Source organism: Lathyrus oleraceus, chromosome 2, assembly GCF_024323335.1.
Source record: "Lathyrus oleraceus cultivar Zhongwan6 chromosome 2, CAAS_Psat_ZW6_1.0, whole genome shotgun sequence".
Classification (NCBI taxonomy): domain Eukaryota; kingdom Viridiplantae; phylum Streptophyta; class Magnoliopsida; order Fabales; family Fabaceae; genus Lathyrus; species Lathyrus oleraceus.
In genome coordinates, this window is record NC_066580.1 from 20,045,669 (window position 1) to 20,071,002 (window position 25,334).

The 25,334-nt window shown below is 32.3% G+C and overlaps 1 protein-coding gene across 1 annotated transcript; it reads right to left on the minus strand.

Annotated features, from left to right (window-relative positions):
* Positions 1 to 4,716: 4,716 nt before the first annotated feature.
* LOC127117749 (PLASMODESMATA CALLOSE-BINDING PROTEIN 5) lies at positions 4,717 to 16,618 on the minus strand. Its single transcript, XM_051047853.1, has 4 exons — positions 16,283 to 16,618; positions 15,184 to 15,645; positions 5,084 to 5,114; positions 4,717 to 5,002 (listed from the first exon to the last, which is right to left on the minus strand). Exons 1-4 carry the CDS (start codon positions 16,341 to 16,343, stop codon positions 4,780 to 4,782), a joined length of 777 nt encoding a protein of 258 aa, XP_050903810.1. The 5' UTR covers positions 16,344 to 16,618; the 3' UTR covers positions 4,717 to 4,779.
* Positions 16,619 to 25,334: the final 8,716 nt, after the last annotated feature.

Sequence of the window (25,334 nt, forward strand, 5' to 3'; positions counted from 1 at the left end):
TATTGACTTTTTCCTTAAATTTAAGCAATCTTCTGAATCAGATAACAACCATTTCAATCCCTCCGAAAACCATGAATCCCAAATGAACAGATGTTCTGCACCATAAGTTATATGAGAAACAGACCCAAATGAACACCAAATAATAACCATGCTTGAAAATCAACTCAAACCGATTAAATTCATTATTACTGAACCTTGATCTAACGATTGTGTTACGCAAACTGCGATGAATGGTGTGTTAAATACATGACTCAATTGAATGAATTGAGGACCATGTATGCAGATGATTTTAACGTCATCCACATGAATTCAATAGAGGTGGGGCAAATTTTGGGGTATGACAACTATTTCTTAGGGAATCATGGTCGCGACTTCTTTTGCATGTGGTTATGAACTACGTAAACATCACCATTCATGTTTTCTCTCAAAGCGAACCACCTATTGAGCAGCAATCATTCCTGGGCGACATACCCTTAGGCGGGTGTTCAACAAGGGAAAGTCCTTGTATCTCCCATGTGGGTATTTTACAAATATACCACTACACAATGCCTCGAGCATGAGGACTTGTAAAGGGTGGAGTGATTAAGCTCATTCTCCAAATAGTTTTAAGACGTTCATCCTTTCAGGTGAATCCCTCAGTTAGGGATGAGTCCTTCATTTAGGGGCGAGCCCTTCAATTAGGGGAGATGGGGTGTGTTATCAATCTCCTGTCAGGTGTCTCATGTGTAGCTTGTGTTCTAGTTGGAGGATATCAAACATAATTCTAGTGATGTAAGCGATTGATTACATTTAATGTAAGCAATAATGATTAACCCTTGGGACTCTAAATAGACTCGGTCCTTGCATGTCTCGGGGGCATTTTGAGCATTTTTTTTGTGGGGAAGCCTAAAAGAATTTTGAGAGTATCTATTACTTTCTTATAAAAATGACTTTTTTACTCCTTTGTTCCCTTTTTCATTTTCTTTACTTACTTTGTATGAGCAACCTTCTGCAAGCTTCTTTCAGCTTCCTTCTATTCTAATCTCCTTCAGGTATTGATTATTGGCCTATTTCTCCTTCATAACAATAATGGTTAGAGAATAATGTTAATTACATCAGAGAATATCATATCCAAACATGAAAAAGTCCCAAAACAGAAGCAATCGATGCGGAAAAGGAAACAAATCAGGGGAAAGCTCACCTCCCTGCTACAGCACATAGTAGGCCTCTCGAAAGTTGTATGGGTGCGTCAAAAGAAGGTGTGGTTAGGGTTGGTTGCTACAACCTGTAGTAGGTGTTACGACCGCCTATAGCAGCCCTCTGGATTTTGTACTGGAAATTCCCGACTTTTGACTTTTTCTCGTATTTTGCTCATGTTTATTCCTCTTTCACCCCTGATACTTATTAAAGCCTAAAAACATCAAAAACACACTCCATAAGCATAAAACACGATAAACAAAAGTAAATCGGACAAAAATGGGAAAATACCAAAGTAAAATAACTAATAAAAACAATGGGAAAACCACTTAACATCACAAAAGTTTAAGGAAAACTTTTGCACTAACCTAATCGATTGGATATAAGTGTCAATTGATTGAATATTACAACATTTTATCCAAAACTATTCTAACAGTTCTCGATTCAAATGGAACGACTCCAAAACATTTTTAATGATATTTTCTTAAGAAATAAAGTCTTAAAACTTGTTTAGTGTTGTGTGTGATTTAGTCGTATAACTTTACAAAAAATCCCTTTGTGTTTTCACAAAACATTGTTCATTCAGACGTGACAGTGAAAGCTTTCACACTTTAAAGCTTCAAGAATTGTCATTCAATAATATAGACACTTTCTTGAATCTTATTGGATATGAGGTTTAAGATTTATTCACGTTGAGTATCTTCATTGGAGGATGTTTGTAGTGATCATTAAGCCCTAGCTTGTCTTCTTGCGTCTTTAACCACTTGTGACATTTGAATCTCCATACGTTGTATTATTCACTTGTAGGGTTGCTTATAGTATTTGGATCACTAGAATTGTGATTATCCATTAATTTGGCCCAAGGAATAAAATATATTCCCTTTTTTTATATGTTATTACAAGTATTGGAGTGGTACACAACATATGCAAGAGACAATATATCTCACAGTAGACCTGTTGTGTAGAATGGGTCCTTCTACACTCAAATGTAGCTTTTTAGAATTCGTCATTTAGTGTTCGTCCTTATTCGTTTATCTTTTCCAAATCAACCTTAATTTCTTTTTTCAAGACTCTACCATGTCAGCCCTATTGTTGAGAATAAAACTCATACTAGCATCCTCTGGCTCAAGGCCTGCTAGATGGTGCTCATGAATTTATGACATGACAAAACTTGTCACCATAGCTACTTTTACACATTCACAAAACACATGAAAAAAAATAGAACACCTAGTGTTCTATACTAACTAAACTAAAGTCAAATGAAACATAATTAAATAAAATTACTAAAGTTTAAGTCTACCATAAAATTCAAGTATAAGAGGCTTCGACATCTCACAAATAATGAGTTATCATATGTTAAAGGAACCAAATGAACGCTGGAACTGATATAATGTGTCAGGTTGAGCCCTCCCAAAAAGAAGGTTCAATACAAGAACAAAATTGGGCGAACAATCAATCATGACGGTAGTTCGGCCGGCCTGGCTATTAGCACCCATCTTCCTTGGGTCTTAAGAGACATGAAATAATTGATAAGATATCAACGGTTTTGACCAAGTCCCCGGGAAGAAACCACCTTTCCAATGAATGAGGAAATCATTTCTCCATAATCATGCGTACTCCCCGGAAGATGGAGGAAAATGTTGATTCTTGGACTAGACCTAACCCACAAATATCTCTTTAAATATCATAATCCCTAAGTTCAAAAGGACATTCACTAACGAAAAAAATTCACCAAACATACAGAGTCTTTTGCATCATAAGCAAGCAAACTCTCATCTTCTATAGTATATAAATAGGGTCAATTTTTGATCCAAAATCACCCCTCTAAATTCTTTTTCCTTTTGTTTTCATTCAAATAAGTGATTTCACATATATTTTTAATTTTTTTTCTTTGTGATTTATTCGTCTTCGTGAGACGTTGTGTTGGTCGTCGTCTTATTGCGATATTTTTTTGTTTTCCCGTATTCGTGCGGTATTTGTTCGATTTAGATTGATAGATTAGTTTCGGCTCAGTGCATATTCAATTAATGACTTTGACGTCGTCAACGCTGTAGACTTGGAGACATGGCTATTCCGAGCATTTCAATTTCTCCATATTTATAGGTTTTGTCACATTTGTAGGCATTTTTCCGTTATATGCTAGTATGGTGGATGTTGTGAGTTTGTTCGCAGATTCATTCTTTTTAATTTATATTGGTTTTGAATTTGTATTATTTGATATATTCTATTTAAATTTATGAATATCGTTTTTGATATATATATATATATATATATATATATATATATATATATATATATATATATATATATAATAAGAGGTAAAAGTCGATTGGTAGCATATTCGATCAACCGAGTGATTTTCTCACCCACTACGCATCCCATACTACCCGCTATAAACTCAGAATCCATAACAGCTAGTGCTAAAGGAATACCATTTAGTTGACCTGTGCCTGTTTGAACCGCCTCCGGTAATCTTGTCTTTTCTTGATAAGAATCAAGACGATCGATATAAGATTGGTCTTTTTCCTCTTCTTCCTCTTCCGAATCACACGACTTTTCGCAGTTTGCAAATACAAGTCAAGTTGATTCATAATATCTTTGAACAACCACTTGATTTCCTCACGTTGATCTGTGCCTGTTTGAACCGTCTCCGGTAATCCTGTCTTTTCTTGATAAGAATCAAGACGATCGATATAAGATTGGTCTTTTTCCTCTTCTTCCTCTTCCGAACCCAATTCTTTAATCGAATCAAATTGAATGGGATCCACAGAAACCATGTCTTCATCCATAGGATTCCAAGTATCTCGATCAATCGAAAGATATATATATATATATATATATATATATATATATATATATATATATATATATATATATATATATATATATATATATATATATATATATATATATATATATATATATATATATATATATATATATATATATATATATATATATATCGATTTTAAGGATAAACAGACTCATCTAACATACTTTAAACAAGTGCAAACTTCAATATAAATAAAGTTTACAGGACTAAAATACAATAGCAAATGACTAACAATATAAATATATCAAAAAATTTACAAAGTTTAAATGAAACAATGAGGCCCAGTTGTGTCTCATCAAAGGCCCACTCAGCTTTGAAAAGACTGTCATACGGTACAAAACCACTTTCTCAACCACCAAACAAAAGGGTAAATGGGCCATTGGTTTTCTTTAATAGTATTAATCAACATTTTTATTTGTTAATAAATTTTTTTGTTTACCTAAATAAAATGTTAAATATAACTGATTGCTATTTATTTATAATTGTGTTAATTTATTTAGTTATTCATTAATAAGAAGAACAATTTTTAAAAAGTAACAAGTTAGAGAAAAATGTAGTCACATTGGTGATTTTAAATAGAATTATCTAATTTGGAGAAAATCTATAAATACCAAATATTATTCCGGTTAAAGTTTCTCTCTATGTAATCCTCCAATCATTATTATAAATTATTATAAGTAAAAAATATATTTTCAAAAATTGGTGTATGGATCTAATATAGTATATACATACAACTTACAAGATATATTAGTTACTAAATGAATTAAAAATCAAATTTGTTTATATATTGTCTCATCCATGTATTTTTCAAAATTGGATATTTTGGAAAATATATTTTCCAGAAATGATATTATCCATATAATGATACAAAAATGTGAAAAGCTGTTAAATGTGTGAGGGGCTGCAGAGGGAGAGGGATTGGTGGGCGCTGGGACAGAACCAAAGACATTGGCACCACTTGAGTTTGTCGTGTTCAAGATTGATGAACTTGTACTGCAAATTTAATTTTAATTCATAAAGTTTTAAAGTGAATGAAACTAAGCAGATATCATAGGGACATGGTAGAATATTCACCTTGTGGATGGATATTGACATGTTCCAATGCCTACAAATTAAAAATACGATGAAAATACAATTGTCAAACATCTCAATTATGCCTGGAGAAGGTGGTAAAGATAAACAAAATAAATAATAGAGAGGAAAGAGAATAATAACAAACTTCCACTATTCTTAAAATAATTATAAAATGGTTGCAGACACACACTGCAAAAGGAATGCAAAAAAGAATAATAATGCTCACACCATTCACTTGCTTAAATACAGATGAGATTTAAAAGAAAATACTAAAATACCCTTTAACAAACTGTGTCAACAAGTTTTTGAAAATTGAGTTAATTCTAATATCATCCCTTAATTCATTTTCAGCTTAACCAAAACTAACAACACCAATTTCATCCCTCAAGGGGAGAAATTGATCATTCTTGATCGCCTTCGTCAGAACATCTATCAGCTGCTTCTGGATGCTATAATGCACAACTTCTAGCACTCCGTTCTGAATCTGATTTCTCAGAAAGTGATACTTAGTCTCAATATGCTTGCTTCTCGCATGCAACACTGACTTCTTGGCAAGATTGATTGAGACTTGTTATCAATCATCAACTTCAGAGGCTTGTTTACTTTGATCTTCAGATTCTACAGTAAATTCAGAAGCCACACAGCTTGACATACAGTCAGAACACCTGCAATATATTATGCTTCACAGGTTGAAAAAGCAACAACTGATTGCTTCTTGGAGCACCAAGAAATAAGACTTCCCAGAAACTTAAACAAGTATCCAGAAGTACTTCTTCTGTCAACTCTGTCTCCACACCAATCAGAATCTGAGTAACTCATAAGTTCTGAGTTAGTTTCAACACCAGAAGGGAACAAAACATTATACTTCATAGTTCCCTTTATATACCTCAGAATTCTGACAGCAGCTTAATAATGAGACCACTTCGCTTTACTCATAAACCTACTCCTATTTCCAACTGCATAGCAAATATCTTGTCTGATATTACACAAATACCTTAGAGACCCTACCAAGTGTTTGAACGTTGTCACATCTATATCATCACCATCAGAATTAGAATCCAATTTCTAATTTGTATCAACAGGTGTGACAACAACTTTACAATTCAGCAACCCAAACCTCTTCAGAAGCTCAAGTTCATATTTCAGCTGATGTAACATTATGCCTTTCTCAGAGTACATGATCTCCATCCCTAGAAAATAAACCATATTTCCTAGATCAGTCATCTCAAACTAATTCATCAACTCCTTCTTGAACTTAGCTATCTCATGTTCACAACTTCTTGTTAGCAATATGTCATCAACATACAGACACACCAGAATCATATTACCTTCAGAAGTATGTTGAACATCGACACCATACTCCATCTCACATTTCTGAAATTCCTACTTCTTGAAAAATGAATCAATTTTCATATTCCAAGCTCTAGGGACTTGCTTCAGTCCATATAAAGCTTTATGTAATATGTACATCATCCTTTCCTGGTTCTTTTTCTCAAATCCAGGAGGTTGTGACACATAAATCTCTTCTTCTAATGGAGCGCTCAAAAATGAAGATTTCACGTTTAAATGCATCAGATACCAATTTCTGTTAGTAGTTATCGCAATCACCAGCCTGATCGTTTCATGTCTTGCTACAGGCACAAACACTTCAAAGTAATTAAACCCAGGTTTCTGCATAAAACCTCTCACAATTAACCTTGCTTTGTGCTTGCCAATTGATCCATCTGGTTTTAGCTTCACCTTATAAACCCATCTCACGCTGATGGCTTTCTTGTTCTTTGGAAGATCTGTCAGCTTCCAAGTCTTATTTCTGTTTATGGCATCAAGTTTTTCTTTCATGGCCTTCAGCCAGACTTTTTACTTGAGAGTTTCTTCCTTACTCACGGGTTCAGAGTCTACTAACATGGCACACTGAATAACTTCCCCTTCATAATCTACTTCAGTTTCCTGCAGCATGTCAAACTCTACAAACCTTCTCGGAATGTTTCTGATTCTTTATAGCCTTTGAACTTGTTCAAAACCTTTTGATTCTTAACAATATCAGATGTTGCAAACCTTCTCAAAGTGTTTCTAATTTTCTGAACTTGTTCAGAACCTTCTGATTCTGGAACACTATCAGATGCTGGAACTCCAAAAGTACCGACTTCAGAAGCATGACCACCTTCAGAATCTAGAATATTCCTAGAATCAGGACTACCACCAGAATCTGAATCACCATCAGAATCTGGATCAGAATTAGATTCTTCCTCATAATCAATCTCGTCTTCTAATTCTAACTCATTCTCAGAATCATTTGCAGGCTCTGACTCATCTTCAGAATAAGAATAAATATATTCAGAATTAACTATGCACCGGAGTTGGATTGAGACTTGCTCTAATCCCATACTTTTGACTCTTTTACAATAACATTTCTACTGACTTCAACCTTATTAGTGAATGGACAATAAAGCTTATAAGCACATGTAGTGTGATACTCCGCCAGTAACATCACCTTGCTTCTATCATCCAGCTTCTTTCTAGTAGCATCTGGAACGTGTTTATAACATACAGAACCAAATACTCTGAAATGACTCACACTTTGCTTATCTCCAGTCCACCTCTCAAAAGGAACAATTTCCTTCAGCTTCTTGGTTGGACACTAGTTGAGCACATATGTTGCAGTGGCAATAACTTCTCCCCACAAAGTGTTAGGAAGCTTCTTCTCCTTCAGCATGCTCCTTGTCATATCACGCAAAGTTCAGTTTCTCCTTTTAGCAAGACCGTTGTGTTAAGGAGTATATGGAGCAGTCACTTCAAGCTCAATTTCATTCTCCTCACATAACTCTTGAACTCTGTAGAGATATACTCACCTCCACCATCAGTTTTTAGAATCTTTAGAGTCTGACCACTATATTTCTCAGCCTTGATTCTGAATTTCTTAAATTTAGCAAACACCTCGTGTTTGAATTTTATAAAGATACCCATGTCATCCTTGTGAAATCATCGACAAAATAGAATGCACTACTCCCAAAGCATATTTTGCTCTTGGAGCTACTTCTGATGCAAATGCCAATCTTGGTTGCTTCCTTCTCATGCACATATTGCATGAATTTTCTGGTTTCTTAATTGCAGGAATTCCACGCATCAGTTTCTTTGAATTCAGATGCCCTAAGCTTCTGAAGTTCAAATGACCAAATCTTTTGTGCCATAGCTCACTTTCCTTCACAAAACTTATTGCGCTAAGGCATTCAGAGTCTGCAGTTTTAACATTCACCTTGAATGTTCTATTCCTTCCTTGTTCTGACTCCATAATCAACTTCTGATTACAGTTATACAAAATATTGTCCTTCATGGTAATTGAGAATCCATTTTCAATTAATTGACATACACTCATCAAATTGCTCTCCATGCCAGGAACATACTAGACATTCTGAATTAATGCATATTTGCCATTATTCATAATCACTCTAACATTCCTCATTCCTTCAGCATTCAGATACTTATCATTGGCACATCCGATCTTGGTCATCTTCCCAAAGTCAAAACCAACCAGCCATTTCTTATTTCTAGTAAGATGGTTTGAACAACCAGTATCCATATACCGCCGGTCTTCTAGAGACGCACTATCAGAATCATAAGCCATTAATAACACATGTTCATCATCAGAACTTTTGGCTATATTCGCTTCTTCTAATTTCCTCTCCTTGTTTGACCAACAATCTGCAGCGAAGTAGCCAAACTTCTTACAACAGTAACATTGAAATTTTCTTTGTCATACTTCTCCTTTCCCTTCTGACTCCTAGAAGTTGAGGTTTCTGACTTCTGAGATCTACCATGTCTTCTCTTGACTTCTGACCAAGACTTCTTCTAGTTTTTCTTGACAAAAGAAGCTTTAAGAGCCTGCTCTACCTCTCTCTCAGAGGTTCTTTCAGTCAGACGCAACTCTTGCGCCTCTAGACTACTTTGCAGCTCTTCTATTCTCGTGGTGCTCAGATTCTTAGAATGTTCAATTGCTACAACGATGTAATCAAACTAAGGAGTAAAATATCTAAGTATCTTCTTAATGATACTTTTTTCAGAGAGAGTTTCTCCACACGACTTCATCTCATTTGTGATCAGAATCACTCTGGAGATGTAGTCAGGTACCTTCTCATTGTTCTTCATGCTGAGATTCACATATTTCTTACGTAGTGACTAAGGCTTCACCTTCTTCATTGATGCATCACCACTGTGGCACCGCACCAGTGTGTCCCACATAGATTTTATCGTCGTCGAATAAGCGATTTTCTCAAACACGTTCATATCCATACACTGATGGATGTATAACAGAGCCTTCTGGTACTTCTTCCTCAAATCACACTGAGCATTTCTCTGGGCATCTATTGCATTTTCTAGAAGCGCAACTTGAACGTAACTGTCGCTGATGAGATCAATAACATCTTGAGCTCCAAACACCACACGCATCTAAATCATCCAACGATTTCAGTTCTTGCCATCGAACACTGGAAGCTTGGTGCTCAGATTGTTTCCTTTCATCTTCAACCTTGTGCAATACACTCAGATCTCACCTAAACACAATGTTTCTTAATCACGCAAAATTAAGATATGTGATTCTATTACGATCCTGATAAAAAATTCAACACGAATTCTCCTAACAGAAATCAATTATATAATGCCTCACTGTTTCACTCGTGTTTCCCGTGGTGTTTCCCTGTGGATCTGAACCAGAGCTCTAGATACCAATTGTTGGTGCACAAGATGATAAAGATGAACAAAACAAACAAGAGAGGGAAAAGAGAATAATAAAAAACTTTCATTGCTTTTAAAATGGTTACAAAATGGTTGCACACACACTGCAAAAGGAATGCAAAAAGGAATAATAATGCACACACCACTCGCTTGCTTAAATACAAGTGAGACTTAAAGAAAATACTATAATACCATCTAACAAACTTTGTCAATAAGTTTCTGAAAAATGAATTAATTCTAATATCAACAATCAAAACCAAAAGTAGAATTGATTTTTCTATAAAATTATAGAATGAATTTAATAAAAAAATGTTATTGCTGAATTCATTCTTTAGTTTATATCAAATGTGCTCTTAGAATGGGTTTACCTTTTGATTTGGAAGTTCTAGAACCTCCTCTTAGACAATTATTTAAAATACAAATGTTATAGGGTCCTCTGAAATATCGTTATGTGACCGTCTATATGGGTTAATCTATCATGATCAATTTTGCTTTTAGGGCATGTCCACCTCCTTGTCGGTTTTGCTTCCTAAGTCTTTGACGACTTGGTTTTATTAGAATATGGTATTAGCCCAATCCAGGACAGACCCCTCCAAACCTTAGTTGGCTAGGTCGGATTGGGATTATTATTGGCTTCACGGTCACGAGACGTCTGTTGTAGATGTCGGTTACGTTGCCTTCGTCCGGGAACTTAAAATATTTGGTTGATACTAATGACTCATCAAGCTGAAGTGTGACTTGGGCCACCAATTAAGGTTATTGTTTTCTCAAAACGTTTGTTGGGCGCATTATGAAACTTAAGTGACACGCTTCACACACTCCTTACTCCTTCGGATTTATATGGGCATGAGGATCGCGTTGACTGCTTCTACCATACTTCTTCTTATTCATTTTAAGGACATTTTTTGCAACTTTGTTCCTAGTCCCAGATCTAGATGATTTAGGATAAGACGCTCGTGTTAGATTTTATGCAAAACAAAAATGCTTTTAACGTGATGTGTCATCATTGTATCGTACAATTGGATGCCTTATGCACTCCTAACCTCCCCAGCATTGGATCGCAAGGCTATTGTTATTCCTAAGATGATTAAGAGGGTGCATAAAAAGAGATATTTCCCTTTTTTTCATCGCCTTCATCATCCCTTATTTTTAACATCTTGTTGATTTCTTGGGTTTCTTCTCTTAGAACTTTATTTAAAACCTCATTTTGTATCTAAATTATTTGATGTTTAGGGAATTTCATCTTTTAACAAGATTTTTTCCACACTTTCGTATTTCGTTCAACTAGTAAGTCTTTTTGTGACTCTTGGTTTATTATTCCTAGTGAGTTTGTCATTCTTGATTCCCCTTCCTTGTGTACATCCTGGTGCAACTTCCTTAAGCCACATGTTTAAATTGACACCTCTCGTGGTAGTTATGAGTGGTCACATGTGTTATTACATCACTATGGTGTTATAAAGTGATTAATCATCGATTTATTTTTCCCAACTTGGTGGTGGTGCCATCCTGGGTGTTATCCCCCATGACTGAGGGATGAAAGTGACAGAATATTGTTAGTTCTTGAAAACCTTAGGAACTTGCTTTTTTATATAACTAATACTATTGATATTCAAGTTTTTTAACGCTAAAAGTAAAGGAGAGAAAATAAGCTTTGGCGCCTTGAAGAGTGGGTTGGTGAAACCCTCCCTCATACTCATCATTTCTCTTTTTGTGAGATGAAATGGATGAGAATTTTAAATATCCCTTTTGTGGCCGATCTCGGATCCCTCGACAACCTCTTGTTGTCCTCACGTAAAAAAAATTGTGACTCTTAGTTTATTATTCATGGCGAGTTTGTTATTCTTGATTCCCCTTCCTTATGTACATTCTGGTGCAACTTCCTTAAGCCACATGTTTCAATTGAAACCTATCGTGGTGGTTATGTGTGGTCATGAGTGTTATTGCATCACGGTGGTGTTATAAAGTGATTAATAATTAACTTATTTTCCCAACCAAAACATTGAAGTCTTTTAGCTCCTATATTCCTATGATTTTGGAAAACATGGCCCCATTGTGGAGCCAATGTCGCAACATATACATTTTCACCTCATCATTTGTGTCTTTCACTAAGACAACCTTCTCATAGAACCTATAAATGTAGGTTCTTAAGGGTTATTCCTTTTTTTCCTTTAGGCCCTAATGTTTTCTATGGACTTTGGTTACCTCCTACGGCCAGTGGAATGAATTGTAAAGCATTTCCAGAGTTCTCCCTAAGAAATAATAAACTCAGGTCTCAAGCATTTGAACTATGTCATCGTTATTTTCTTTAGGGAAAGGAAAAACAACTTACATTTTACTAGTCCTATAGCATTTTTGGATGTGAGAATGGAGTCCACGATCTTCATATGGCTGTCAGGGCCAGTCGCCTAGTTGTATATTCCCATCCTTAAGGGTTTTAAGAGGTCCATGGGAATAGGATACTCTACGATCTATGAGATAAATGTGTTCCTCCTATGTATTTTTTTCATACCAAGACCCCTCTAACAAGGTGGAGTAGATACTTCAGCGGGTCAGGGAGCCATCACATAAGTCATGTTACTCATTCCTTTACGAGTGTGAAACTGAGCCCCTATGTCATTTGTCATAACGGTTATAGTGTTTGTAAACTCTATAGGGAGAATGTATTCTTTTTGAAGGAAATATGGGTTTATGGTGGACGTGTTTGTAGTTTCAAGGCGTGTGGGATGCAGAATGTCGAGTACGCATCGTTAGATCTCTTGTGTGAAGAAGTTATTTCTTTCGACTTGGTTAGTCTTTGGGGGCCTAATACTGGATGTTGATAGAGAGGTTGTCTCATTACTTTAACTTAATATAGAAAGTCGTTCTACTCCTTGATGACCTCTAACTCCTTCTAGACAGTCGTCAAAGGATCTCTAAGGAGGTTGTTAGTTTTTAATTCCTCCAAGGAATATCAGGAATTATCGCTCTCCAGGGTTGGACACGAACCTCAAGAGAATAATACAAAGCGATTAAGCCTTCTTATCCTTATGAGGTTCTTCTCACAATCTCATTGTCCAATTCGCGTTATGGCTGGTTGTTTTTGGTAGTAGGAAGAACAACTCATGTTTGTAGCAGATTCATCGTCAAATTTGAGATAATATGGTAACTTTGACGATTAAGTCAATATAGGTTGTGAGTGCGAGGTTTAAGGTTTAAAATGGTGGGTACTCGGTTCTAAACCATTTGTTATACTTTATATCAACGGTTTAGGGCCTAGAGGCCCTAGAACCTTCCTCAAAGACACATATCTTAAAAGACAGATGTTAAAGGATCCAACAAATTATGTCCTCTAATAATCTAGAAGGACTAACCAACCCAGATCATGTGTACTCTTACGACGTGCCTACCTTCTTCTTTAGGTGTCCTAGAACCTTTTCTTAGACAATTGTGTTAGAGGACATATGTTAGAGGATCTTCTGAATTATCATCATCTGATGTCTCTAGAGGGAAATCTTCCTTTATCAGGTATGCCTCTAGGAAATGCCCACCTTCTGGTCCATTTACTTCATAAGTCTTGGGCAATCTAATTTCATTCTGATTAGGCCTTAGCCTAGTCCAAAATATTATACGCGGATGAAAAAAGTTAATGCTTGTGAGAGAAATATCTCAAATAAATAGATAAACTCGCACATGAGAGATAACTTATTGGTATGTGAGCAATAGTTCTACATTGAATAGAAATTCGAGTAGTATATAAATGATATGAGACTCTTATATTTAATACCTTAAAATTTTAAAATAATAATAGTGTTCACTAACACAACACACTTGTATGTTGGGTCGTGTTGGATCTTCGCCTGATGTCATGACTTCGTTGTTTTCTACTCCTCTCATGACCCAACAACAAATAGAGTGGAAAAATCATTAAAAATAGTCAATTTTAATGGGTCGTCATAAAGGGGGAGCATTCATGAAAGGTCAAAGACTCACCCAAACAAGTGAGAGAGACACCACATATTTATTAAAAACCTTAAGGTGATAGGTGTATGGGTCTTCTTCCTTATAAAGTGCCCAGCTTTCACTTTTCTAAGCAATGTGGGACTTTGAACTCACACTTGTTTCTCAACAATTTCCCCCTAAAGTGTAAGTCCATTCATTATGCTCTCCCTCAAGCGGAATCTCTTTCATCCACATATTTCTATCGCCGTTAAAAGATACCATTATCTCATCATTGGCACTTCAAAGGGACACGTCACCTGACCACGATGTCAGAAAGACTTTCGACACAATGATTTGGTCTCTTACTCGAACCATTGGCTCTGATACCACTAATGGATCATCATAAAGGGGAAGCATTCACATTGGGTCAAACACTCACCTAAAGGTCAAAACTCACACAAACAAGTGAGAGAGACCATATATTCACCCAAAAACTTAAGATGATAGGTGTATGAGTCATCTTACTTATAAAGTGATGAACCTTCACTTTTCTAAACAATGTGAGACTTAGAACTCACATTTGTTTCTCAACACAACTCACACTTGTTTCTCAATAAATTTAGTTTATTACTTGAATCTATAGAAAAATAGTAATTTTTCTTATTTTTTGGTTGAATAAAAAAGAGATTATATAAATAACTAATTGGCATAAATGTCATTTTTATGCTTGATAAAAAAGTGAAAAGAAAATTAAAAAATTAATACTAGTATAAGTAAATAAATAGAAAGAATCAAATATTTATTTAAAGATAGTGTATTTTCTTCACTTAAAAGAGAGAGAACTTTGATATTGTCCCACATCAATTTTCACTTCCTTCCCCTCTATTTTACTCTCCATAGTAAACCAAGAGAAAATTACCTATTCATAAAATTTTCATTTCTTTAGCATTTTTGTGCAACCAAAAATAGTGTTGATGTCACACCATTTTGAATTCAAATGACTATTTAATTGTTATTTCCTCCTTGTCAATCATATATATTCATATTCGTTATTTATGCATAATTTATGGAGTATTTGTGACAAAAAAAAAGGCTTTTGAGATACTACTTCCAACAAAGTAGAAAAAGAAAAGAAAAAGTTTGACTTTTGTATCAGCTAGCATTTAGTAGCTTGACTAGCTTCCTATATCCACAAACAACAAACTCTTTCCAAAGATCCGATTAAGTTTTTTTTACAATTAAATAATTAAACGTAGTCACATGTATCGATATTGTGTCATTGTTAAAACACACATAAAATAATATGTGTCGGACACTGAATATGTTTTTGTTCTGAAATAAAATGTCTGTGTTTTAAAGTATAGTTTTGTCAAAATCATAGTGGCTCATTTTTTATTCAGCCAATCTCACGAAATGTGCACTAATTGGAAAGAAAATTATAGGAAAAGCCTTACTTGGATTAGTGCTAGTAATGACAGCAGTTCCACCAAAATTGCAGCTATTTGGCAAAGGATTCCTATGATAATACTTATTGAACGCATAAGAAGCATGATCATGAATAGAATTCGGATTGTAACAGCTTCCAGCAGGTTGAATTGCTGAACAATCAGCGCCACCGTATCCACAAGCGTAATCCAACGCAACTTGTAAAGCAATTAACGAAGCACTTGGGCTTGCAACACACCAACTTGAACCAGAAGAGATTGGAAAAGAATTCACTGTGTTTGGAGTTGTAAATGGAAATGTGGAAGTTGGTGAAACTGTATCTGGATTTGAATTAGGGTTGAAAAATGGAGGTGTTGAGATTGTTGGTATGGTAGTAATTGGAGTGGTAATATCCTTTTGGACAGTAGAACTAAATTCTTGTCTTTCTACATTGACATGTCTTGTTTCTTCATTTTCTGTCCTACTTGAACCTGCATTTGAAATCATAATTCAATTACTTTGTCTCTTCTGCTTCTAAAACATTGAAATTTTACCTATAATATCATAGACCAGTCGGGTCGAGATTGGACGATCCATATTTTAATGTAAATTTTGATAAATAAAATATCATTTTTTGGAAGGACATTTGTTTGACTTTTTCAACATGTATCAGACACCGGTAACGGCTAATCTTAGAGGAGTCGTTGTTTCCTATTAATCTCTATTGTTTTATGTGAACAGTTATCTATAGAGCATCTTAAAAAATGGAACATAGAGACATGTAGGGTAGCCTCTATCCTATATGAGTCAAAGGAGTTGGTCCCTTTGTATTTTTTCAAGAAAGTGCATGTGGAAGTACTGGGGAAAAGTTGGAAATGCAACTGCTCTATGAGAAACTCTATTACTGAAAAAGGCTTGTTCAAATTTCTATATTCTAAGCCTCTATGATTGGTTCAACTTGAAGGAAACATAGTTTTGTTGCAATGACTATGCTAGTTGAACTTGAAAACTAAGAGGGTAAAGGAATTGAAATGCCAAAGGCAAACATGTGGCTTAAGGATTCAAAACATATTCAAAGAGAAATTAAGAGAGAGAAAAAAGGAAAATCAAATGATAGAAGAAAATTACCTGAACATAGGATTTGACTGAGGAAGAGAAATATTAGATAGTAAAATAAAATATTTTCCATGTTCTAGTTCTTCTTTTGAGACACTTTCTTCTCCTCTCTTGCTTTTTTGTTGAATGTTGAAGTTCAAGCAAAAGTATATATATATATATTGGTAGTGGTGGAGTGTGTGTGGGGCTAATATAGAGAAAGTAGAAATGATTTGAGAAAGCAAAAGTGAGGTGGAGGCGCAGAAGAAAGTGTTGGAGGGTGAAGGAGCAATAAGGTGGGGAAGAAGGTTGAGAGGAAAGTAAAGGAATGGGTTTGTGGACTAGTAAGTCATGATTGTAAATTTGTAATCATCATGATGTATTATTTTTTTTATTTTTTTTCTTCTATTCTCCTCTTATTATTTTACTACTACTCCTTCTCATAAAAAATATTTAATTTGAATAATTCATGATTTTAAAAAAAATATTAGATATATTAGTTTTGATGATAAAATTAATATCATTTATTAAAATATTTTTATTATTTATAGTCAAAAAAATAATTAAATAAAATAAATAAAAGTTAATAAATAGGAGTATAATAATGGAAAAATAATAATAAATACGCATTAATATTGTAAAATGATAATTATTTTGAGAAAAAAAATATAAATTAGACATTTTTATAAGACGGAGAGAGAGTAGTATACTTGTTTATGGCATCGCATATTTTTTTCACAAATATATGAATCTGATTTTATTAAAATAAACTTTTTTTATACTGTTATTTTTGTTATAGGATTGTTTATAAAAATATTTAAATTAATAATAAACTTTTTTTGTTTAAAGATATAATATTTTTAAAATACCTAGATCAATATTATATCTTTTAAAATATACAAAATAATTTTTATTTTGATACTGTTTATAAAAAATTTAGATTAATAATAAAATTTTCCTCAAATATAAAAGATTATCGTTTATAAAATTATTTGCATAAAAATACATTTTTTTTATAAATATATCAATAATAATTTTGTTTCAGTTTATAAAAGTATTTGTATCAATATTATATATTTTTTTTATTTACAACAATATGAATATTTAATATTGTTTGGATAATTTGAATCAAAATTTATTTTAGATTTATAATTACCAAATAAAATTTTAATATATTTTTCATAAAACGTTAAACATAATATATATATATATAATATTTAAATAGGATTATATCTTAAAAATTAAAATAGTATTATAATTAAATATAACATATTTAAATAAAATATACAATTTAAAAAAAAAATAACAAACAAAATAATAATTATTATTATTGTTATTATTATTATTATAAATATAAATAACATTGAATTATTAATTATTAATTTAAATTTAAATTTTAAACATAGAATAGATTAAAAATAGAAAAATTAAAATAAAAAATAAATTTTTTTAGTAAAATGTTGCGTGTCACATTTTGGTAAGTTGGAATTGCATTTAAATTATTAGACTTAAAAAGAATATAAAAATTTAGAATCAATTCTACTTTTAGAACCTAGTATTTACCGCCTTAAAAAGAATATAAAAATTTAGAATCAATTCTAGTTTTGGAATTGCATTTAAATGGACTTTTTTTTCTAGTTTTACTACTATTTCTATGTATAGAAATGATTAAATTTAATTAAATTCTAATGATAATTACTTAAGTTATTCGCAAGTTTATATAAAATCTAAATATATCATATATTGTAAAATAATAAAGTTATTTATCATTTCATGTGATACTCTATAAATTTTTTCTTTCTTTTCTCTTCACTTTTTTCTTGCAAAATGGTTGTTGCTTAAAATACAAAACAAAATATTTAATGAAAAATAATAAGGTCATGTGAATAATGCATTACTACATCTTATTATTTTAGAAAATCTAATATATATATATATATATATATATATATATATATATATATATATATATATATATATATATATATATATATATATATATATATATATATATATATATATATATATATATATATATATATATATATATATATATATATATATATATATATATATATATATATATATATATATATATATATATATATATATATAATTTGTTTGATAAAATCACAAAAATATCTCTACTAACATTTATGGTTCATAGATGTCCATAAATAAAGATTAGAATCAAATGAAGACTGAATAAAATGAATAATGTTGAGGTTCTATATTTTTTTAGTCTGAATAAAGGATAAGAAATTATTTTCCGTAGTTAAATATGATAAACAATTAATAAAACATATATAATGATGAAGTTCTATGTGAAGATACCTTTGACAAATTAGCAAGGGCAAAAATTCAAAATATTTTTACTAAATAAGAATCTCCTTTTATCAAAATTTGTGCTTCCCTTTCATGTCACCATTTAGAAATCACTTAGCATTAATAACAAAATAAGTGTAGATGAAAATAGTGAAATATAAACAATGGTAGAATATAGTAGTTAATTAGTACAATAAATTCGTCCTAAGATAAATACTCAACATACCTATAGTAAAAGTAAACACAGATTTATTATTATGTTCGAGCAACTGTAAGAAGATTATTCAACTTAACTACTATAAACAATGATCAAATGGTTTTCTTTCCTTTGGAAATGTATCCATTAGATTTCACATATCAATTAATTTAAAGGCTAACTTTTGAAGTGTATTCATTAGATTCCTATACATAAATGTATTCAAAATGCTAAACATATTTGGTGATATAGAAACAACATCTAAACATATTTTAAATATAGCAACCAAAATACCTTTTTTTTTTTAAGCTCATGAGGCTTATATTAATATTTCTTAAACTTCTTTCGGGACAAATGAGAGGTACATCATTATGGTTGAAACTCTTATTTGAACATCAATTTTCTCAAAAATGACTACACGATAGAAAATCAGGTAGAGGTAAAGCAAAAATTTCACAACATTTAATTTTCTTATTAAACAGCATGAATACATTTCGTAAAGATATTGAAATCTCAAATAAATAAATAAATAATTGAAAGAAATTAAAGTTTTAAATAAAAATTGGTCTTTTGGAACATAATTTTAATAGTTTAAAAATTTAACCTCTCTTTTCTTTTTCTATTTCCCTTCTATTCTAAAATAAAATATTTCTAAAAAATAAGATATGATCACCAAAATATATATTCTTAATCATATTGTTTACAAAAAAGAAAAACATTTAAAATTATGTTCCATCTAAATAGAGCAAGAAGATGTCTTACACCAAGATAATAAACTAGGTATAAAATAATGTGTAAACTACAAAAAAAAAAAAAAATTTACATATGTGTATTATTAACCGCATAAAACATCTTGAATACCTCATCTATAAAAGATGGCATCATGTATCAAAATTGGTTTAAACAAAAGCAATCAGGGACACAAAAATAAACTTAATTGACCATGAGATAGAAATCACTTTATCCAAATCATAATACTACTCCATGAATATCCTCCTTAGAGCTTTCATTGAAATTCAAATCTCAAAGTTAAATATTAATAACTCATAAAAATCAAACCATAGTAAAAAAATGTGAAAATAATTAAATCGTGATAAAAAAAAATATGAATAGTTTATACGATTTTTGTGTAAAAAAATATGAATACTTGATGAGCCAACAAACCATGAGAAAAATTTTAGTTACCTAAAGCAATATCTGAAAAATAAAATATTTTGGAACATCTGAATACGAAAATAAAATAAAATCACCTAAGCATGAAGATATGATACTTTAGATTTGTTATTGACTCCACATTTAAAACTGCATCTTTTCTAAATCTGAATAAGAAAATGGAAGTAGGGTGATACTGCAGATCTAAGTTAAGAGTACAAATGAAAATATTAGGGTTTCAGAAACATAAAAAAAAGGTAAATGTAAAAATTGAAATCTGTGTATGAAACTTATTATTACCTGCTTGAGAAAAAAAATTAAATAGTTGGTGATAACAAATGAAGATGTAAAGAGCTAAATGATGGAAGATATGTAGAACTGATGTAGATGATGGAAGATGATTTCAATGTTTGTGAGGAGATTATTTGATTTAGCGAAGAAAAAAATAATTTTAAGATTTGAAAAAGAGATTTCAAATCGGGTGGCTGAATATAAAGATAAAGAAGATGAATATTTCTATGGGAGTTGATTGGGACAGGAAGAACATTGGGATGTGGAGAAAGAACCATCATGAATACAGCTATTGAAAACATTGAAATTGTAAAGCTTTAATAGAAAAATGTAGATTGATTTGACAAAGGTTGGTTTGCAACTTTTCAATAAAATATCAGTTGGGGAAACTGGGAAAGAAAGATATTTGTTGATGAAATTTGATAATTAGAGGTTGAATAGAAATCAGATGACGTATTTAATTGGAAAAAATATGTTAGATCATGAATACCTTAATTTATGGATGTGGAAAAAATTAAGACAGGGGCAGAAACGGATCCAACTCATTGGATTGACCCACAGGCTTTATATTTTATTGTAAGTTGGACTGCAAAAAACTGAAGAAAAATGTGATCCTATTTTTTTTCCTCAACTCACTGGATCTATGTTTTTCATGGATTGGGTTGTATCGGTCCTGGGGAGTTTGGGTTTTTCCATTAAAAATAAATGTATAAAATGATTTTAGTTGATTTTGGACAAAAAGGTTGAGGTAAAATAAGATTGAATAAGTGTGTTTTCAAGTGAAAAGAAAAAGTTAAAAAGTAAGAATATATGTTTTCTAGATTATGTGATCAAAGATATGGATAAAAGATGAAGGGAAAATATGATAAATATTGGAGTGAATATTAAGTTACTTTTTACTTTTACATAAATATTTTTGTAGGATATATATATATATATATATATATATATATATATATATATATATATATATATATATATATATATATATATATATATATATATATATATATATATATATATATATATATATATATTAAATATCACTTAATTAAGTTTAAGATTACTATCTACTTATGTTATATAGTTTTTTGTCCATTGCATATATTTTTATAAAGTTAAAACCATAATATTGAAATATGTGTTAGCAAGTCCCATCACGCCGCATGGATCATTAGGAATTGGGTCGGACATATTTTTGGGACATTATAAGTAATCATACCATTCAACTCTAACTCATTTATACATGTTGGCCTAGTGGACCGAAGCAGACTATGTTGGGCTTGACTGGTCCATCGAGCCATATGGCCTATTAGGAATTGGGTCGGACTCATTTTTTGTATCCTAGAAGTATATGGTTGACCCATTCCAATCTATTTACATGTTTTGACCCACAAGACTGAAGCGAGTTAGATTGAACCGACCTAACTGTTGGGAAAAATATCACTTAAAAATGCTAATGCAATGTCAGCGGATAGTTATCCCAATATCATATTTTTCCCACACTATAATAATAACAATAATAACAATGGAACAAGAATATATTTGTTTTAAATAACTAAATACAATAAATAATTATTGTTACAATCTCACCAACAAAAGATGGCTAAACTCTCTTTTGTATTTTTTTTTCAAAAGATCTTCTCTCAAATTTATTGAGTTGTTGCTATTGATGATGATTTAAAATGAAAAAGGGAGGTTTCTTTTATAGTAGTGTAACTTGATGAGTAATGGATATAATTAATAGAGAAGTTTTCTCATTTGGCTACATATTTATTTTAATCACATTACTAATTTTATTTCCTAATCCTTCATTCCCTCTCCACCTAATGAGGAAAAACTTATCAATCCCCCCCCCCCCCCCCTTCCGATTTAGGTGGAGTAATCCAACAATCCAAAAACACTCCTACATAACTCATAATTATCCTTAGGTAAAGACTTGGTCATCATATCTGAACAATTGCCATCTGTATGAATTTTCCCAACCTGTAATTGCTTGGAATCCAACATATCATGTATCCAGTGATATCTCACATTAATATATTTTGATCTTGAGTGAAAACTTGAATTCTTTCTCAAGTGGATTGCGCTTTAACTATCACATTGCATGGAATACTTGTTTTGTTCTTTCCTTAATTCATGCGAGAATTACTTCATCCGTAACATTTATTTGCAAGCTTATGTTCTTGCAATGAATTTTTTGTCTTTGTGGTAGACAAAACAACACATTTTTGTAGCTTTGACTGCCACAATACAACTTTCCCTGAAAATGTAATCAAGAATCCAGAAGTTGATTTCCTAGAAGAAATATCTCCCGCCATATCTGCACTTGTGTAGTCAATTAGTTCATGTTTTCTACTTCTAAAGCATAATCTCATTTTGGAAGTTCCTATAAGATATCGCAAGATCTACTTCACAATATTTCAATGCTCCTTTCCTGATTGGCCAAAAATATATTAACAACACCAATCGTGTGTATTATATCTGCTCATGTACATACCATTACATACATCAAGCTTCCAACGGCTAAAGCATATGGAACCTTATTCATCTCCTGCTTTTTAATTTCACTTGTCGGACTCTGCTTTGAACTAAGACAAAAGTGACTAGTAAGTGGAGTAGCAACTAGATTTTCCTTTTCCATGTGAAACTGTTCTAACACCTTCTCGATATATTTTTCCTGTGATAGCCACAACTTGTGTTCCTTCTTATCATGACGGACATACCAAAAATATGTTTTGTTGATCCCAAGTTTTTCGTAGAAAATTACTTCTTCATTTTAGTCTTCAACTTGTTGATCTTCTTATTATTTTGTCCTACAATCAACATATCATCAACATATAATAGTAGTATGATGAATTCACTATCATCAAATCTTTTCACAAATAGACAATGATCAAAATTAGTCCTTCGGTATCCATGATCAATCATGAAGGAATTAAACTTCTTGTACCATTGATGTGGTGTCTGCTTAAGTTCGTATAAACTCTTTTTCAGTTGACATACCAAGTTTTATTTGCTTTTAGATTTGAATACCTATGGTTGCTCCATGTAAATTTCTTCTTCTAAATCACCATGAAGAAATGCAGTATTCACATCTAGTTGTTCCACATACAGATCCAAACTTGCATCCAAACTGAGCACTCCCTTGATTGATGACATCTTGACCACTGGTGAAAAAATATCTTCAAAGTCAATGCCTTTATTTTGACTAAATCCTTTCACGAATAATCTCTCCTTGTATCTAGGTCGTGAGTTATTCTCCTCAGGCTTTAACTTATCCACCCATTTATTTTTTAGTGCTCTTTTACCTTTCGATAAATCTACCAACTTATATGTCAGGTTCTCATGCAAGGGTTCAATTTCTTCTTACATTGCTTTCATCCACTCATCTTTGTGATTATCCATCATAGCTTATTTATAAGACCCTAGTTCTCCCCCATCAGTAAGTAACACAAATTCTATTGCAAGATATTTAGTTTGCGGTTTAGGTATTCTGGATGACCTTCTTAATTTGGGCTCTTGTTCTTCCTCCTCATAACCTTCAATAATATCTTCACTATCATCTTCACTTCTATTTCCATCTGTTACTTCTTCAGTTGGACCATTATTAATTGGAAATTCATTTTTTGCATCTCCAACATCTTCTATGTCATCTCCCTCGTAATGCTCTAGAAGAGGAATTGAATCCAAGTTGATTGGATGTTCTTTCAAAATAATAAGTTTGACTCCCTTATGAATATCTCCAATACTCTCGTCTTCAAAGAAGATAACATCTCTGCTTCAAATAATCTTTTTCTCTACAAGATCCTATAACCTGTACCCGAATTCTTCATTTCCATAACCCAAGAACATGCATTCCTCTAACTTTTAGTCGAGCTTTGATTTATCATCTTTTGGAACATGAACAAATGCTCTACAGCCAAACACCTTCAAATGCTTTTCGGATACATCTTTACTTGTCAAAAATTTATTTGGAACATCACCATTCATTGGAGATGAAGGGGATAAGTTGATTAAATCAATTGCAGTTATTAGAGTCTCGCCTAAAAAACTCTTGGGTAATATGGCATGAGATAACATTGCCATCACTCTTTCAACAATAGTTCAGTTCATTCTCTCAGCCACTCCATTATGTTGAGGTGTTTTCGGGACATATCTTTCATGTCGGATTCCATTACTCATACAATAATGTTTGAAAGCTCCAATAAATTCTCCTTCATTATCAGTACAAACACATTTTAACTTCTTTCCATCTTCTCACTTAATGCTAGCATGAAATTGTTAGAATACTACAAACACATGGCATTTTGTTTTAAGGGAATACGCCCAAATTTTTCTAGAGTGATCATCAATAAAGGTGACGAAATAACTTGCACTTCCCATAGTACCAGTGGTCATTGGACCACAAACATCAAAATGCACCAAAGTTAAACACATGTGGTCTTTTATGTGGGGCTTTATATTGAAATTAAGCTTTATGTTGCTTTCCAGACAAGCAATGTGGACATGGATTAAAAGACATTTTCAATCCTTTCATACCTCTCAAAGTACCTCTCTTGGATAGAATTTAAAGCCCTTTTCTCACTCATATGTCCAAGTCGTTTATGCCATAGCTCTGTCGAGAAGTCTTCTCTTAGATCATTAATGCATCCATTATTGACTTTTCCTTTTATCACATAAAGTGTGCTTATTTTCTTGCCTTAGGCACTTTTTGTTAGCTTACATTTCATATCCCCAAACACACTAGTATAGTCTTCTTCGTCTAGTAGTGTGGTGGATATTAGATTGAGACACATGTCAGGGACATGTCTCACATCTTTCAAAGTTAGGTAACAACCAGTGTCTGTTTCTAGACAAATATCTCCTTTTTCCATTATTTTTGATGTATTATCATTCCTCATTCTTAAATAACCAAAACCACCGCTTATATAGGAGAAAAAGAAATCTCTTTGTGATGTTAAATGGAATGATGCACCAGAATCCACAATCAAACATGTATCTTGTGATGTCAAATTAACATGACCATCATCACAAATAAAGATTACCTCATTGCCTTGAAAAATGGTAGCGGCTATATTACTCGCATCACCATTTTCTTGTTGGTCTCTTTTGAGTTTC